Source organism: Gasterosteus aculeatus, chromosome 4 (genome assembly GCF_964276395.1).
Source record: "Gasterosteus aculeatus chromosome 4, fGasAcu3.hap1.1, whole genome shotgun sequence".
Classification (NCBI taxonomy): Eukaryota; Metazoa; Chordata; class Actinopteri; order Perciformes; family Gasterosteidae; genus Gasterosteus; species Gasterosteus aculeatus.
Genome location: NC_135691.1, coordinates 13,179,740 through 13,198,158, shown reverse-complemented (window position 1 = coordinate 13,198,158; position 18,419 = coordinate 13,179,740). Strand labels below are relative to the sequence as shown.

Genomic DNA, 18,419 nt, shown 5'->3' with positions numbered 1-18,419 from the left:
GGATCTAGAGGGTCATTGGACAGCAAGCGTGAGAAACCCATGGTAAACAACTTTTTTCTACAGATGGCCAAATGTATATCGGATATCGATATAAGATTAACGCCAGAGGATTGACAGCAAAGAAATCTGCTAACGTGTTTAGCTTTGAAAGTAGTCTGTTGTACACATTATGTGGGGATGTATTTAATTGTTACTTTAATATTTATAGTTTTTAAAGGGAATCTTACGAGGCAGGATCTCGTAATGTTCTATTAGCATTGTTGTTTAAAAAAATAATAATTTCATACAAAACAATAAGTGTAGAAGGTGGGTAACCGATTCTCATCTCATTTAGGACAACTGATCATAATTAAATATTGAGAGAGAGCACTGAATGCAGTGCAGTCTGTCATTAAGTCAAATCAATGCGATTGTTGCCATCGTCCCTATTCATTACGTCAAACTGTTGTCTTGGGCTGCTTTCAGTGGTACAATAAAAGACAAATGGTCTCCAATGTCTACTCCGACTGGTGTAGTGCGCTTGAAGCTTGCGATGCTGAACGTAATATACAACGAGCACCAATTTGAACTGATTGGAATTCAATTCAGAGTTTTAACAACGTTAAAATGTCTCAGATTTGTGATAAAAACATTTATTTCATTTTAAGGTAATTGTTTACATACTACATACGTAAGCACATGGATGCAGTGGATTCAACAGCCTCTTTTTCCATTTTTGCATCTCTCATTGTGTGAACATTGCAGTAATAGCAAACGGTACAGTTGGCCTTGAGAATGATCCCTGGCTTGTCAGCCACAAGTCATGTTTCAGTCCTCTGAAATGGAAAATATGATTTTAACCAGGGTCCCTTGGCTTTGTCAGGAAGAGAGAAAAACAGGGAATGAGAGAAGGCTTCAGGGCAAATGAGGCTCTACTGAAAGAGTTTGTAGTTGTGAAGTATTTTTCTGGCACTCGTCCAAGTTATTGAGCTCCATTGGAAGGAACCTTTTTGAGGCTGAAGTTGGACCAATTCACTGCTACCTTCTGGCGGGTTTGTTTTGCAGAATCAAGGCAAAACCTGCAAGGAACGTACAAAAGAGAAAGTAGAGGAGGAATGCAGAGTTTTATTGACGTGTCGATGGTAATCAATTCAAGTGTCTAGCCCAAAGGGTTTAAAAAAAAATAAATAAAAAAAAAGTACCCTGATGCGCTCCCACGTTAGACCTACCTTTTGAAGTATTCCACCTCCCGATCAATCTCATCCATTTCTGTTGGATCAACATCTTTGGGGAGAAAAACATCATCTAGGAATAACAAACACTGAACATTAGTTACACATTCCAAGTTAAAGAACAGTTGAAATGTTGCACGTGGTGTTTAAGCTAGTGTATTGTACCGATAGCACTGCCAGATTTTTCACCCTTGTTCTTGTTCTTCTTATTCTTTCCCTTAGCCTGCTGCTGCCCATTCGCTGGGACGGCGCCGTGAGCTTTGCCTTCCAAATCCTGCTCGGACCGACCTCCTCGTCTCTCTGCATCACCTTTCCCCCTCTGTGCGTTCGAGAGGCCTCCGTTTGCTGTATGTTTAGACAACCGGTTGTCCTCGGCTTTCTTGGGCCCGTTCCTCTGGTTGTCTGCAGAGTGCTGGGGCGGTTTGTTCCCAGCTTTTGAGCCGCTAGAAGACGCTTCTTTACACTCAGTGCTTTTCTGTGGGTCATTCCCAGAGGCAGCTTTGGTTGGCTTGTTGGAATTTTGCTCAGACACAGTTTGCTCCTGCCTTTGCTGCTGCTTTTTATTCTTCTTTGACTTTGCACCACTGTTCCCAACTGGTGTGTTCTTGGGATCCGGCGCATCCTCATTTGATTTCGCCGTTGCTTGAGCTGGCACCTGTGGCAAACTGTCAGATCCGGATGAAGTGCATCTTTCTGGGGACCGAACCCGTATGAGCTTTGAGAGACTGGGGGTGGTGTGCAACCGCTGGATGTCCTTGGGCCCGGCACCTACCCCAGACGCTGTAGACGTGGGGGCGGGGTTAGGGGAGGGCACTGCGGGTGTGTCCTCCCAGCCATTAACCAGGTCCAGGTGGCTCTTAAAGGTTCCCAGCGAAAGGGGGGCCAAGTCAAGGTCTATCTGCTGCAGGTCAGAGGAACCATTGAGATGCGACAGTAAATGGTTGCCCTCCAACGTGGCTGCCTTCTTTGGGAAGTCATTAACATCCAGATTGAGATCGTACATGCTAAACGAGGCCCGGATCGAGTCTTTTATGGTGTTCTTAATCTCTTCGAGCCGACTGGTGAGGAAACTGTTGACGCGCTCCAGCTCCAGCTGGGGCCAGTCGAGCAACCGACTGGCTTCTGAACCGTCGGCAATGGGCTCGTCGTCGTCGACAGGCTCGCATGAGTCGGAGTGGGGGTCACTGCCTGCAGCACCTACGTCCTGCTGAGCTTTTTCCTGGAACAGAAAGGGTACAGGCTTGAGAGAGACACACACACACACACACACACACACACACACACTCACCAAATCGAAACTTTAATTAGTTCCAAATGTAAATCAATAAAATGTCCTTAAACTCCTTTTCTGATGAGCACTATTAATAGTAACAACTTAGAGCTACTGTAGAAACATGGAGGTGCAACACAGCGGACTTGGACAAGATGTGAGGATCTACCAGACATAAATGGCTCATTCAAAGCGAGGTGATTATACACAAATAAAACACATTGTAATTATGAATATTACATTTCTGCCCATAAATTGCCCTCAAAATGCACCCGACATTTCAAGTAATGCTGATGTAAATGAAGTCTGTCCTACAGCTGAATCAACGGAAATCAAGCAGCTCGACGAGTTTCTCGTTTCTCACACGAAACTTGTGGAGCTGCTTGTGTTCTGACAACAGAAGCGGTTACTCTGGCAGGAAAGCGTTTCTAACCTTCTTTTTCTGTTTGTGCCGGGCTCGTTTGGCAGCCTTGGCACTGTTGACAGGTTTGGGTTCAGAACTATTAATAAAGTCCAGCAGCTCATTTACGTCCCGGTTGTCGATGGCACCAGACGCCGTCAGCTCGGAGTCTTGACGCGGAGGGAGCTCGTCTTTGCGGCGGGTCAGACGCGAGCGAAGCTTCTCTCTGATCTCGGCGTAGTTGCGGCTGGTCGGTGCAGCTGGAGGCTGCGACCAAATCACAATACGCGACAGAATATTTTCCCCGTTAGCTTTTCCTCAAAGATGAACAAGTATCTAATAGCAAACTGTTGACTTCAAAAAGAGCAGACGAAAAGTACCGCGTTGTGTCCGAAGAACTCGCAGTAGCAGCAGTCGCAGTACTTCCCGTCCTTCTGGTTGGTGGAAGAAGACGCACAGGAGCTCCTCTCAGAGCTGCTGTCTTCATCCTCCCCCTCCTCCAGCTCAGACGGAGGGTGACACAACGTCCCATTCGTCATCTTGTGCCCCTTACATGCTTGGTCCCTGTGGAAACAAAACAGAAAAAAAGAGCCAATGAACGTCAGAAGGCAGTAGTTTCAAATGAACTCAGATCCGACTCAGTCCTGCAGCAAAGCAACTTCCACATGGTGACACCAACCTGCAGGCCCCGGCCGTCAGATGGCCCACATTTGAAGCGGCCACCGTCCCCACGCTGTGTCCGTTGCAAGGGTGGTTACAGCCCATGATGGACGTGCCCAGTTTGCTGTGTTGTGTGTTCACGGCGGGAATGTGGGAGTTTTTGCACGGGCCGGGCTTATGGACAGACGACGGGCTGTCGGGACTGGAAGAGCTGAGCTTGGCTGTGGGAGTGTGGAGGTTCGGCACCAGCGGGGAGAAGGGAGCGTGGGCCACCGCCGCCGCCCCGGACGAGGACGTTACGTGGCTGTGCTGACCGGAGTTCAGCTTTGGGGGCAGCAGGGAGGAATGCGGAGAAGACAGGCCAGTGGGACTGTTTGGGGGTACCGACAAGTCTGTGTGTTGATGGTGGTCACTGGGGTGAAAGGCTTCACCTGGATCATGGACGACATGAAAGTAGGGATTTAAAATAAATCACATCCTCCTGAGTGGTGCTTCGGTTTGTGTTCGGAGAGAATATTTCTAAAAATGCATTGGATTTGCACTAAATGTTTGCATACGTTCAAAGTAGGAACACATTCAGATATGGAATACCGCACCATTGCCAGGTGGCAGTTTGCTTTAATATATTGCAAATTAACCTTTAAATCAGGGCAGCTGGTTCAGCCTCACAACCAACACTCGTACATCCCCCCATGAATGGCTAATTTCATAGGAATTAGATTAGAAACAGATCAGAGGGTCTCTTAAGGTGGATCACACCCAGTGCCAGAGATTATTTATATATATATATATATATATATATATATATATAATCACGCAACACAACGCAGGTGTTGCCACCGACCGATTGTGACTGATAATGGAAGATATGGAGGGCTGAATGAGATCCGGTGCATGACAGCTCTTATACTCGATTCCTATAGCGGTTCAGTTTCCCTGTGTGCCGTTTGTCACTATGGAATCAGCCATAAATCGATAAAGTTCCCACCGCAGCGATTTTACAACACTTAATGAAATGTAGAGTGTACTCAGTGTTATCTGAACAGCATTTAGAAGATTTTTGCTCTTATTCTATTATATAGTTTTATATTATTGCTCCACAGCTGAGTTTCAGTAGTTCGGTCCGTCTTCTGCGCTCCGGTTTGCAAACAATGCTGATGAAATATTAAGCCCTGCGGTTCTGGTTTATACCCTTTAGCATTTAAATGTGCCAGTTCTGGATCACTATTATAAGCACAAATAACACTGCTGGTTTGACGGTTTATGATAAAGACAACATATTAGTGGAGAGTCAAGTGAAATGAAATGCGAGATGCATCATTAAATGTGTAATGACGCTTCTCACAAGTCATTACTTCAGTCTGGCCACCTCCCCGTGCGCCTCCAGAATTGTTTCACACCCGGGTAAGAGTGTCCGTTCAGATATAAACCTGAGGCCCGGTATCGGTTTCAGAACTACTTAAACTAAAATAGTCAATTCAATTTCAAATACGAGCAACAACTCTCCAATTCAAAAATGGTTAATAAAAATGTATAAAAAACAGAAAAGTGAAAAAATACATAAATATGTATGCGAGTAGACAACACTTGTTAATATACCTGTCACATATATTAAATCACGACAGTTTCCTCACATATTGCTACACATTTTAACACCACTTCAAACCTCGAGTTTGACAGATGGATTCTGATATCATGAATCGCTAATGAATCCCACGAGTCACGGGCAACGTTACCTGGCGGCGTTGGTCGGCGGCACATGGTCTTGAAGTGCTTGGGAGTGCTCTTACAAAGGTCTGCTGAGGTAGACATGGGGCTCCCAGATGAAGATCCACTGGAACTCTGGGCCGAGGGGTGACTGTAGGGACAGACCTTCGCGCCCGACGTTTTTGCAGATTTCCCAGGCGCTTCATGAAGTCCTCTCTTCTCGTGACAGGCGGATCCTGCCGTTATACCTGGAGATTAAACATGTTTGATGAATTTGAAGTGGTGGTGATGAGGATCTAAGACAACGGTTCAAACAAAGCCATTTTTCCCCCCGACAAACTTTGCCGACACCGACGGCGTGGCTGAAGAACAACACAACATGGACGTACTATGGACAGTAAGGACCTCCCCGTTTCACAAATCATCATGAAGATCATAAAGAGTTTGAGAGCCTTGATCAATATAAAGTATCTGCAGATGTACTTTATTTTAGAATCCCCTGCTTTATGGAGGCATGTTTAAGAACGTTTTATTGTTCAATGGTCAGAATTTGTCACTGCTTGGAGAACAGACCAGCAACGAAGGACAAACCAAAAGGTTAAAACCCCTTAATGCCAACCAAAACAAATAGCACCACGAAAATATTTGAAATACTATTAATACCCAGTTAAACCTTTGCCACGCTATGTTATGTACAACGAATTAGCTCAATTTCCACCAAACACCAGCCAAATATTTGTGTGATATTATTTTTATCATCAAGTCAATCATCAACAAATGTGATTAGAGCTCCACACACCATTTAAAATGCCATCACGTAGGCCGTCTTTCACTCGCTCGGCAACATGATCCATTAGGCTATTTGGTAAACTAGAAATAAAGCCTCTAGAAAGGCAAGAAACAGGCAGAAAGGAGATAAAAGCAAAGATCGCAGCTGTCTGACGTGCCCTGCTTCCCATCACATAAACAACTGCGCTTACTCGGGCCACGTTCCTTTCTTTTGTTAAGGCGAGAAAATGTTACAGCTCGGTGGTGCACCTGAGCTTCTTTGTGAAGAAGTCCTTTAAACCACTGATCTACCTCCTACCTTTCTCTGTGACAACATTTTCCCCCACAAAGTCAATTGATAATTCCATTTCAGTTTCTTGCATTAAAGATTATTATTAATCTTATTGTTATTGGTTTTTGAGTCATTGTATTTGAAAGTTCAGGAATACATTAGATGCTTATATCTGGGTTGTAACTCACAGGATTTGAAAGAAATGATTAGATGGAATAACTGGATCTAATATAATGATATATGTCATATTTTGCCTCTGCTTTGCTGCACCTTTCTATTGACACGGATATTTGACTCTGATTTCAGCACCACACATGTCAACACTTCCACGCAAATCAGTCAACGATCTCCGATGAGGATTCAAATTAATTAAAGAGAGAAAAAAGTCTTTGTACAAAAACGTTTAATTATTGCTATTTTAGTCATAATCATATTCTCTGAAAAAGTGAAACCATCTTCATTTGGAAGTACATTCCTCTCTAAGGACCTCAGGAAGTCGAACATCAGCTTATGAATCAAAACGTGTGCGGTTTAGAGCAATTACTGTGGTTTTCTGACCTTGTTGTGTGTGTGAAGAAGTGTTGTGGCTGCAGTGTTCCCCTCCGTTGGTGTGGGCAGAGTTCCAGAGACCCGACAGCTTGTGGGCTGACAGGAAGGAACTCGGGTCCCAATCCACAGTACTTTGCTCCGGGTAACCGTTCCCACAGCTTTGAGACTTACAGGAGGAAGAGTGTGACAATGGTACCTGAATAAAAAACAAAACAATAAATGGTCAATCACAGAGCCGTCTTCGTAAGCTTACATTTGGAAGAAGTGATGACAAGTATCTAACAGTATCAGCTGGTTAGAACATTCTGCCGGTTTCACAGTATATCCCGGTAGTTTTTTCCTTCATTCACGCCGTAAAGGACCTCCGGCCACCTGAACACCAGCGGCTCGATAAACTTTACAGTGTTTTCTGATCTACTTTACGCTAACAAACTAAAACTCAAAAACCCAGCGCACAGCTCCCCTCTTGGGCACAAGTTGTGTTGCTGCAGCTGTGGTCTCTCGTTGCTCCTCCGGCATCGCCCTGTTCTGTTTTTTTTTCCCAACGTAGCCACGGAGTTTCTTCTGCTGTACCCAGCATGCAGTTTGGCGGTGTCATTTTATATATGTACAATTAGTGTTACAAATTGTTTGTGTCATAAACCGTGGTATTGTACCCTGTTACAGAGCGTTTGTTGTGGATTATTAATCGTTGTTATAAAGTTACAATCATGACGTCATCACAGTACACTCAGTAAGAGAAGTAGCTCCCACCGCTGCGACTGGTAAACAATTTATTTATTCATACCGCCCCACTAAATATATTAAACAAAGAAAGGCCACAACAGGGGACCTTTAAATGATCTTTTTCTTCTCATTTTGAACATCTAAAAGTTTGAGAAAAATACCAACAAAGCATCTTGAACATGTTGCTCACCTGCAGGTTGGCTTAAGTGTGATAATAATTTTAAATTTGCATTTAAAGTATTTATTTAGCAACACCCAGGACGGCAATGGCAATAGCTGCTGCTGATAGTTTTGCCAGAGACTCAAATACCAAATATATTTCTCCTGAAGAGCAGAAAATCAGACCACTACATGTTTAAACTCATTGAATCCCACAAAAACATCTGACAGATTCAGTCAGCGAGTTCAATGCAATACCTCGTATGATGAATTAAGATGAGATCCCTGCAGTCGGCGGAGACCACCACAGTTTAACGAAAACAAAGTCTCCAGAGCCATGACCCCAAACACCCCTTGTACTTACCGGCGTGGGTTGCTCCTGGGTGCTCCGCCTCTCCTCCTCTTCCACACTCTTGCAGCAGCTCTGACATATCCACAGAGGCACCTCTCCCAGCAGAGACTGCGATAGCGAGGGCACTGCATCGGCCAGTTTACGCCCCGGCGCCTCCCGCAATAAGGCCTGGGAGAGCGCGGGCACGGCGTCGGCCAGCTTGGTGCCGTGGCCGCCGGGGAGTCCGTTCGCAGAGCCCGCTCCCCAGTCCTTAAACTCTCGGTGGCACAGGAGGCAGCAGGTGTGCATCGGCTGAGTGGACAAAGAGAGGATCAAGAGGTCAAGCAGTAGACCGTGATTACCAGCTAAACAATAGTAAAAAAAAAAAAAGTGGTCAGAATGTATTCTAGAGCATTTGACTATTCCCTTCTAACCATAGCGAACAATCACACAGCAAACCCATCATACAAAACCTCCAGCTAAAAGGCCCGATGAACACCTTTATCAAAGAGTGCTGGATTGAAGATGGATAGATATTTGCTTTTTTTATTGCATTTTAAATGGTAAAGGGAAACTTTGTGTTTAAGATAATACTGTTGTAAAAGAATTCTGCCCTACCAAAAACGATTGTATAATGTAGCTATGAGACATGTCTACACAGGCATCTTATACATGTGGTATACAATGTATTTACTCAATTAGTGACCTACTGAGTTGTGGACCCGGTGGTCAGGTTAGCTGGTTGATGATGGGACATTGGCCTGCAGCACCAGCTTCTCTGTCAAAAAGGTTGCCGTTCACCCTTTAAGCAGTTTAACGTCACGGACTTATCCAACGTTAGCTTGGCATCACTGGCTGACCGCTGCACGCTGTACAACTTGTGGCTGTTGTCAAACTCAAACAGCAAAACAGCGCATCGCGGCAACTAATAAGAAGATTAACGATGTAATAGAGTGGAATAAAAGAACTCCAGCCATGTCCTTTAAGTGAGCCAGCCGTTTTATTTACCCGTTACCTCTGTCAGCTAACTAGCTTGTTAGCTGGCTAGCAGCTGTTTAGCCCCTGTGGACTTAGTGGTTCCCGTGGCTGGTGTTCAAGTGTGGGCAGTGAGCACGCTCGGTAGCCCCGGTAGCCCGGGTAGCCCGGGTAGCCCGGGTAGCCCGCCTAGCCTCATCATGGTTCAGGCTACCTGGGGTGGACTGGAGAGTGTAAAACGCTGAGAAGGGAAAAAAATGTGACGACCGGTCCGAGACACAATGTCACCTGCCTGGCAGCAGGAGATGTGCTGCAATGCTAGCTACACTTCCCGCTGCTAAGTTGAACGTGTTATTTATTTAATTACACATCAAACCCAATATCCAGAGACGGCTACGTGAAGATTAAAAATAGCTTTTTCCGACCGGCGGGTGCATGAAACTTCACCTCTGCAGGATCTGTCGACATGCAATAAAAAGCACAATGGAGGATGCTTGGATTAGCAGAGGGGGGCTGCTAGCTCGGAGGCTAGCTCTCGGTTCGTTCCAACGCAAAGCGATTGGCTCGCCGCTAGCTAACATACCTGGTTCGCCCTGGTTGTAGCCAACCGATCCAGCCCGGCATCATCATCTCCGTCGCCGCCGTCAGCTGCATCGCCGGGAGAGACTGGGCTCTTCGGTACGGGCTGCTGTCCGGGCGCAAGCTCCTTCTGGGCGACTCCTTGCTGCTTGCTTTTCTTCCTCGCCATCGCCGCGGTGGTTAAAACACGCTTTGGCCAAGTTTGCACCAGTTTCGTTGATTCGTGGAGCACACTTTCGTTTCTTTTCCTCGGACCTCCGAAATGTTCTCTCTATCTCCTCCAGTCAAGACAACAGTCAATATGGCGGAGGACTGGCACACTCGGGAGTTCATAGGTTAAAGACACTGCTGGCAGAGCGGCTTCACGCGCGTTCGTTGAATACAACTGGAAGCTGAATTAGACCGTGAAGCCAGACGCCGCCATGTTGAGTGAGGGCGCCCGTCTGCTCCTCTTCCTCGGCGTGCGCAAAGACAATTAAACGCGTCCTCCCGTCTGGACTGGCCCACCAAACGGGCTGTTTGACAATATTGATAGCGAATAGCACGCGCTTGTTAAATATGCAGTAGAATCCCACCCTGCGTAATGTGCACGGGCTTTATTTGAAAAGTTAATATCACCATCAAAATACCGCTGTCGTCAAAGCAACTTCCATAAATGTAGCAGATATTTTTTTTCAGACACATTTAAGAGGGGAGAGTTTGATGGAGCATGCGTTTAAACAATGCAATGAAACTTCATGCAACTAGGTGAGTGCACGTGCATATACGAGTGGCTTGTATAATTTGGGATTTGCATATTATAGGGAAATGACGTGCTTTAGAGAATGTCAATACCTAGTTTAGCATACATGTTTGAAACATTGTGGGGCGTTGAAAGGAAATGGGATGAGGGCTTGATAATGACGCGTTACGTCGTCGGTGATGCCTTAAAATACTTCAGGAATATACTACAATCGTAGCCCAAGTTTACCACAACGACCATCATGGCCACATTACGATAGCAGATTAAACATACATCTTTTATTTTCCTTGTGAATGCTTTGATCATTATGTTAATTACTATTGGCAATTTCTTAACTGTCTTACGTGCAACATTCACAGTATCAACACAGTGTTACGTTTATTAATACAAAGCCGACATAGTTCAATACGTTAGAATGGCCCTTCTAGTATTCAAATAGGGAAAAAATAGTTCCCGCTGGTACGCGATTATAATAGAAGCTTAAATATCCGATTGTGCGCGGAACACGTGAAGGCGGCGCCGTGCGGTGTTCAGGACGCGGCGCAGTCTGAGCTTCGTCCACTCCAGCCTGCTGCCGCTCAAACCACAATAGGTCGTTTACCCGCGGTTCTCTCAATTTCAACAAACAGAACAATGATGGACGGAAATATTTGCAACATCCAGGTGCTTCTACGGGCTGCTGAGTTTCTGGAGAGAAGAGAGCGAGGTAAGCGTTTTGTGATAAACTGTCAGTGTCAATGGGAGAGAGAGAGGGAGAGGAAGTTGGTTATTGTTGAAACAAAACATTACATAATGAAGGTACCGTTTGCACAAATGCAATATAGTGCAGAGTGCAATGCAAACGGTGGATAAATCCCCCAATATTCTCGCTAGGGTGGTATTCCAGTCGATCTTTCCCATCTGACTGAGTGACCTACATTATCGGTCCCATCATTGTGCTCAAAGGCGCCAATCTGGTGATATTTGAATAGCGAGTCGGGAGCGGCAGTGAAACGCTCATCGCGGCGAGTCGAAGTGAGACGGTTCGATCCCTCAGCCCGACCCCTTTCCCTCCATCGTCTGCAAACTGCAGACAATTCAGTGTGTTTTTTTTCCTGCTCGCGGGGCTGCGGATCACTTTTACATCGGTGAATAGGTGGCGAGATGGCGCCAAAAACGAAACGCCCCAGCTGATGATGTTGATGACAGCCCTCCGTCGATTTTCTCCCCCCCCCCCAATTCTCTTTTCTCTTTTGCAACACATAATAGATGGAAATACTTCCTTTCATAAGGGTCCATCTGAGGTTAATAAATGGGAGCACTTTTCTATTTAACCTTACATCTCACTGACTTTTTTTTTTTTTCTTCCACTGCTGCGATGCGATGTTTTTGGACAGAGGCGGAACATGGATACGCTTCACTGCAGCCGCTCAGTCCAGATCCCTCCGACAAGAGGAGTAAACAGAAGAGCAAAAAGACCTCCTCTGGGGGCAATAGGTGAATACACTTCGTTACACACGGCCGTACACCAATGGTGTGTTTCTATTTACACGAATACCACTCTGTCGTTGCTGTGAGTTATTGCTGATACACGTTGTTTCCTTTTTTTTTTTATAAATGCAGGTCGGTTCACAACGAGCTGGAAAAAAACAGGTAATTTGTGTTTTTGAGCAGTCATCATAACACACACACGCCGCGGTTTTCACTTGCATGGATAAACCTGGACTGCTGTTGCCTGTGGCCCTCTGCAGACGCGCGCAGCTGAGGGAGTGCCTGGAGCAGCTCAAGAAGCAAGTGCCTCTGTCGTCTGACTCCATGAGGAACACCACGCTCAACCTGCTGAGGCGAGCCCAGCTCCACATCAAGGTCTGCGCTTTTGCTCTCGGTGGTCTCTTTCCCGTCTCGTTGGGCCCCGGCGCTCACTCGCCGCGTCTCTCCGCGCGTCTCTCGCCTCAGAAGCTGAAGGAGCAGGACCAGCGCGCCGAGCAGCTGAAGGGCCGCCTGCGCTGGGAGCAGAGAGAGCTGCGGGTTCGTCTGGAGCAGCTGCAGAGGGGCTCGGAGAGGATGAGGAACGACAGCCACGGGTCCACCATGTCGTCCGAGAGGTCGGACTCCGACAGAGGTACTGGGCGTCTTGGTCTTGGCACGCGGACACAGTTGTCAATGTTTTAGTAAGATTCAAATTGAATCGTCTCACATTCAAAACCGGCTACGTTAAAGGCTGTACGCAAAATGAGAAACCTCATCTTGAAAATCATCTCCCGTCAACCTGGCAAAGTTGGGGCCGTCACGCATTAATGTAGACTTCTCATGGATAGGAGTTTAGGACGCCAATAGGACTCCGGTTGTTACTTTCTGAATTTGAACTACAGATTGGCAATAATTGAAAAGTACCTTTTTTTATCAAAATTCAGGGGAATTTACGTAGTCAATACGATTTCCCAAACTGTTGTCTAGGTAAATGATTTAATAGTGAAAATCAATGATAGTTTTATTTCATAGAAGTTGTAATAATGCATTGAATATTCCAACGATCATTGTTTGGTTTCATATCCCATGTGAGAAACATAATTATGAAAGTATCATGATCTTGATTGCAATCACATCCTCATATGACCCAGCGTCTGTTCAATGAGACGAGGGACGTTTTCCCCCCCCCCACTAATGGATTTGACCTCTGGTCGGTCCCCTCACAGAGGACGTGGAGGTGGACGTGGAGAGCATCGTGTTCGACTGCCTGGACTCCGACGGACTGAGCATTACGCACACTGGTGCAGACCACTGTTACTCCAGCATGGACAAAGCCTGGCTATGACGTACGGTAACTCGTGTCACGTGACCAGGTGGACATGAAGAGGAGCAAAACATTCCAAAAATACAAGTCACCGGCTGAGGGAGTGGACTAAAATGTTTCTGTACAATTGAACAGGTTTAAAAAAAAAAAAAAAAGTCAAACTACAAGATAAACAAGGACGTTGTGAATGAGCTGTGTTCATTTGCACTGAATATCGGTAAACTATGACTGGGCTGGGATGGATGTAACATTACACGCATGTATTTGCAGCCATTAACGTCGGTTTACTTCCCACGACGGGTCTGGAACGACTCTTTTTTCGCTTAAACGGCTTTCTTGAAATCCAAATAAGGGCTTTCTAATTCAAACCTCTTAACTTATTCTTTACTACAGTATGTACGTCTATACTGAATTCTGCCTTAAATAAGATTTTGTTTGGCATCCCGTACTACTTTTCTTTTTAGCACTACGTTCATATTTTAGCAATGCCATGTGTAGCATGCACTTAAACATCCACCTGCGCTATTATTGTCTTATTATTATTATTATTATTATTTCAAGTCAGACCCGTCATGTCTTCTGTGTTCTTCTGTAGCACAAAGCCACCGTACATCACACTTGTTTTGTCTCAAAACAATTGGGAATGTATCAAAATGAAAACCGAACACAAAAGAACTGGTCACGTTTGCACATTTGTATCCGGCAATTAAGTCAAATTTGGCAAGTACTAATTTAGTGTATTTGTACAGAATTTAGTCTGATCCAAGTGGAAGGATTTTATTGCCTGTATTTAAAGATGAATTGTGAGCACATGTGGAGAGTACAATGAGTTTTATTCACTGCTTAAATGAACTGATCTGCTTCTTAGAGGTGTGCACTGTTACAACTGTGCACTTCTCACATCAATTACGCATGCACCACTCAACTTATTATGCAACTTACGCTGTATCACAAGTTTGTTTCATATCTATTGCTATATATTTAACTGAAGGTGCTTTCACCCTTCACTTTTGTATGCAATATGCCTTATTACCTTTTAATAGTATGAATGCATTCATCTGTCCTCCGCCCAGTAATATAATGTAGCATTTTTGTACTGTGTGAATGTTTTTTTTTATTGAATAAATATTTTGTATATTTATGTGCCATTCCAAATCATTTCACCAGACCAGTTGATTCAGACGGATACACCTGTTTTGCCTGAGCCAATAAGACCGTCATGGCTGTCTTTGACTGACCTTCACTGGTTCCACTTTCCCATTATATTTGAAAAACAGCAGGAAGTGTTCAAAGTGAAGGTGGTTAGGTATTTAAGAACAGTCCCCTTTTGATAAGTCATCTAGCTACGCCAGGTTAGGAGACAAACACACTACAACACAATTATTACAAAGGAAATATTCATTTATTAACAAGATATTTAATCACTTAATTAAGAGCACATTGTTGTACATGTTGTGTAATCAGATCTAACAATACAAAGAATCATTTAGGCCTTTGTATACATCTTCAGTCAATGCACTTCAACTTGAAGCAATCAGTCTCGGTAGGAGGTTTAAGGTGTGGTGGGATGAACTGAGCTAAAAGACAAAATGATTGAGGCAAAACAGTCAACTTAAGTAAATCAACCATGAATTTGCATGAATCATATTTAGTAAAATGCTAATCTGAGCATCTAAAGAAGAAGCTTTTGGTAATTCCAAACTATAAAAAAAATAAGATTGCATACAGAAGAGAACAGTAAAAAGGAGACGTTGATGGGCACAGATGTGGAGCAAAGGTCAGAGACACGGGATCAAGGTTTGCCGTTATTACTTTATGGCACCCGGAGCCATGTTCTACCGTTCTCTTAAGATCACCATCTATGGGTACTACAGAGATGATCCGGGATCAAATGTAGGATTGTAACGGTTTAAGATTTTCCCGGTGCGGTGACTTTCTTAGAAAATATCACGGAATTATAACTAGTATTGTTAAAGTCAGTTACAATGACCCTGAAAAGACAGAACAAAATTGTAATGAATTGACAGAACCAGAAACCTGATAATTCATAGCATGTTAGTTTACATGTTATCACTATAGAATACTAAATGGAGAAAAATGCTGTGAGCCAGTAAAATAACATCCTATGATCATTAACAATAAACGTCCTTTACAGGTGCACTCTTGTCTGTACCTTTAAAACTCACAAACTCTGCCTTACGTCCGTTTTTTTCAATACCGTAAAAAAGCAAATGTACCCGGTACTTCAATCCTCGTACCGCGCTTCACCGCTACAACCCGATTGAAAGGTAGAACATGTTCCAGGAGGCTGGAAACAGCCTCTAGAGCCCAGCTCTTCAGTCTAGCCACTGCTTCAGTACGCTGCCTCCTCACGACGGGATCCGTTCATCTAAATCACGAGGTTAAGGGGGGATAAAGATAAACCGGCGCCGTAGTGCAGGATCTATACGGCTCATCACACGTATTGCTTCTTCTGGGCCTGTGAGGCGAGGTCTTTGGCTTTCTCCTTCGCTGCCAGCGCCGTCTCTCTGGCTCGCTCCGTAGCAGTTTCTGCTAAGCTTCTTGACGGAGTTTCACCTAGAAAGGATGTAAGACATTGATCACAATATTGGTATGCGTCAGGACAGAACATTTGACACGTTTCCAATAAAATGTCCCGTTCTAACAATTAACGTAACGCACAAACAGTTTACCTTGCATTTTGGAAAGCACGTATTCAAAGCCTTTCATGGTCTTTGTAACACTGGTCTTGAACCTTGCAAGACCAAATTCCTGGAAAAGAGAAGTCACAAAGTCAACTAAAAATAAAAGACCACCGTTTCTGTCAAACATCATTCAGCATCATAGGTCGTAGCAGAGAACTGCTCTACCGCTGCACCTTAACACACGTTCTTATTGGGTTACCAATTACCAAATGAAAAATATGTGCGAGGCCCCCACGCTTCCCTCCCCTGACCTGAATGGCTCTGGAGAGCCCGTAGATGTTGGAAGAGATCCAAGCTTCTCTTCTTATCTCTGTCCAGCTGCCGTTGTCGCGGTTGATCTGGTACTCACAACGCTCCTCCACGCACTGAGACACAGAGGGGCAAAAAACAACAACCAAAAAGACAGAAGCAACATGAGGCTGTGTTTTTTTTCTTTGAGCGATGCAGAGTGCCCGTGGAATCCAACGTTTTGGTACCATGAGGCGAGCGTGGCTGATGTTCCATGTGAGAGTGGTCATGGTCTTTTTCTGAGGGTCCACAATAGAGTCCTCAATGATGTATGCCGAGCTGGCCATCTGCTTTGGAAGGTACGGCTCCATCCAGCGAGGCGCTCGGCTCGTTTTGGTCAACAGTCGTCTGGATTTGAGGCAGTTGGTTGGAGTAACCTCCCGGAAAATGATGTCCTCAGTCAAAACATGGTTGCTGTGGGAGCAGTGCGAGCGATGGATTAGGATGTGTAGGATTCATTAATGAAGAAAATCACATTGCACTTCCATGGAGCTCCACTTCAAAAAAACAATAAGGTATCCAATTTGCATTGCCACAAAAATCACGCTAACATGAGAAAAGGAACCAGAAACCTATTAATTAGATCAAATTCATAATTAATCGCTAATCATAAATCAACATTATTTTCTGTTATTGATTTTTTTCTCACCTACAACTAACATTTATTCTCACAGTCGATCAGGTGACTACTTCCTTAACTCATCATTAACCATTTGTTTAAAAAGTGTCATTATTAGTGAGAAATACAAAATATCCCAATGAAGTATTCAAATGGTTTGTTTGATCTCACCAGCAATCAAAACCCTAAGGGATATGCTACATCATGCCAAAAAAGTGTTTCGACTTCAGGGTTTAAAAGAAATACATTTTTTACCACAGAAGTTTAAGCAGCAAAAAGTACCTTAAGTATTAAATATTTTTAAAAAGTGAGAGAATGATCGTATCACATCACGTCATTGGGCTAATTTGACCCTCACAGAGCACCATATTTGATCGGCAAACCATGTTTTATATGCAAAATTGTAAGGAATCAGCACATAAAAGGTAGTTGGGCTGAAAAGAAAATATATATTGTAAAGTACTTCAAGCCTAAAGCTACTGCTTAAGAAAAAAGCCTCCTCTATTTCCACCAGTGTTCATCGCTAAACAACTGCTGAGAAATCATCCCAACAAACACTGCAATTCGGACAAAAGTTCCAGCGCGATCCGGAGGCCCCCCTGTATGAGAGGACGTCAGCACTGGACTCACCTGTAAGGGTTCGGGTAGCGTTGCCAGAAAGCGATACACACTTGGTCCCAGCTGCTTCGGAGCAAACCGGCGCAGCAGAAATACTTCACCATTGTTCCCCTCCGCCAGCGACCTGATAAAACACAGCACACGCAGGCTTACCGGGGGCTGTGTTACTCCAGACGGTCAACACTGGACAAATGACATTCAGATGTATTTACGTAACTAAGACCGTTACTTGTTAAACAAGATATATGCCGTTAAAAGACACCGCGTTTGGCCGAACCTTTCGGCTAAATGCTAGCTAACGTGTAACAGTTAGCTTATGACAGCTGTCATGTTAGCTAACGCTCATTCTTCTGCCGCGGCTAAGAACAGATAACGCTAAGTTAGCTCACGGAGTGAATGATTAACGTGACAAACGTTAAAGCCTGACGAATAACTCCTCCGCGACTTTCTAACGTCAGATAAAAACGCCCCTTTCACATTTGTCACGTCCGCACTCCTAGGCTACCTGCACCGTTAGCATCGTGAGTTAGCCTAGCATTGAGCGAGCGCCGTGTTAAATGAATGGCACCTCCGGCCCCGGACACTCATCGGCGACTTCCAATGACCGTATTGCGGCGTTCATTTCAGGGACGAGGGCGGGCGACTACCTGTGCGGCGACTGCAGTCAAAGGATGAGTATTTTCATGTTCTGCTCCGGTCGGGATGAACTTCCGCCGTTCAGCCACCCGTCGGATCGTGTCCAACGTGACTGCCAGGGAAGGTCAAAAACAGCCACACTTCCGGTACGAGGTGCGCATGTGACGCGTTCTGAACACTAGAGGGCAGCAGGTGACGGTGCAACGTGCAGTTCTGCATGCAGGAATATGGTGTTCAACGCAGAGAGAATTTAGATTTAACTTGAGGGGGGCTTATTTTATGTAGTGGTGTCAAAACACCAGGAAGGGGCATCTGTGAAGCTCCTTCGATTTATGTTCAAATCAAATAAAAAAACATTATAATGGTTACGCTGACTGTCCCCTTGAGCAGGTCATACTTTGCTACAGATGG

The 18,419-nt window shown here is 44.8% G+C and overlaps 3 protein-coding genes across 8 annotated transcripts; 1 reads left to right on the top strand and 2 right to left on the bottom strand.

The window, feature by feature from the left end:
- Positions 1-616: 616 nt before the first annotated feature.
- Positions 617-10,091, bottom strand: fam193b (family with sequence similarity 193 member B). 3 transcript variants are annotated; one of them, XM_078102302.1, is made up of 11 exons: positions 9,089-9,338; positions 8,784-8,851; positions 8,107-8,385; positions 6,867-7,053; positions 5,278-5,496; positions 3,561-3,972; positions 3,262-3,445; positions 2,915-3,148; positions 1,377-2,430; positions 1,209-1,284; positions 617-1,058 (listed from the first exon to the last, which is right to left on the bottom strand). In XM_078102302.1, exons 3-11 carry the CDS (start codon positions 8,380-8,382, stop codon positions 962-964), a joined length of 2,739 nt encoding a protein of 912 aa, XP_077958428.1. In that variant the 5' UTR covers positions 8,383-8,385; positions 8,784-8,851; positions 9,089-9,338; the 3' UTR covers positions 617-961. The 3 variants fall into 3 exon arrangements, with proteins under 3 accessions (XP_077958428.1, XP_040029737.2, XP_040029738.2); XM_040173803.2 differs by lacking the exons at positions 8,784-8,851; positions 9,089-9,338 and adding an exon at positions 9,632-10,091; XM_040173804.2 differs by having other exon boundaries at positions 8,784-9,934.
- An 88-nt stretch (positions 10,092-10,179) lies between these two features.
- Positions 10,180-14,283, top strand: mxd3 (MAX dimerization protein 3). Its single transcript, XM_078102306.1, has 6 exons — positions 10,180-11,075; positions 11,746-11,845; positions 11,972-12,001; positions 12,100-12,214; positions 12,305-12,470; positions 13,045-14,283. The coding sequence occupies exons 1-6, from the start codon at positions 11,003-11,005 to the stop codon at positions 13,161-13,163; spliced, it is 603 nt and encodes a 200-aa protein (XP_077958432.1). The 5' UTR covers positions 10,180-11,002; the 3' UTR covers positions 13,164-14,283.
- Positions 14,284-14,525: 242 nt separating this feature from the next.
- prelid1a (PRELI domain containing 1a) lies at positions 14,526-18,159 on the bottom strand. 4 transcript variants are annotated; one of them, XM_040173905.2, is made up of 6 exons: positions 18,020-18,159; positions 17,385-17,496; positions 16,324-16,549; positions 16,099-16,212; positions 15,836-15,914; positions 14,526-15,719 (listed from the first exon to the last, which is right to left on the bottom strand). In XM_040173905.2, the coding sequence occupies exons 2-6, from the start codon at positions 17,474-17,476 to the stop codon at positions 15,598-15,600; spliced, it is 633 nt and encodes a 210-aa protein (XP_040029839.1). In that variant the 5' UTR covers positions 17,477-17,496; positions 18,020-18,159; the 3' UTR covers positions 14,526-15,597. The 4 variants fall into 4 exon arrangements, with proteins under 4 accessions (XP_040029839.1, XP_077958431.1, XP_040029841.1 ...); XM_078102305.1 differs by lacking the exon at positions 18,020-18,159 and adding an exon at positions 17,590-17,869; XM_040173907.2 differs by lacking the exon at positions 18,020-18,159 and adding an exon at positions 17,602-17,845.
- Positions 18,160-18,419: the final 260 nt, after the last annotated feature.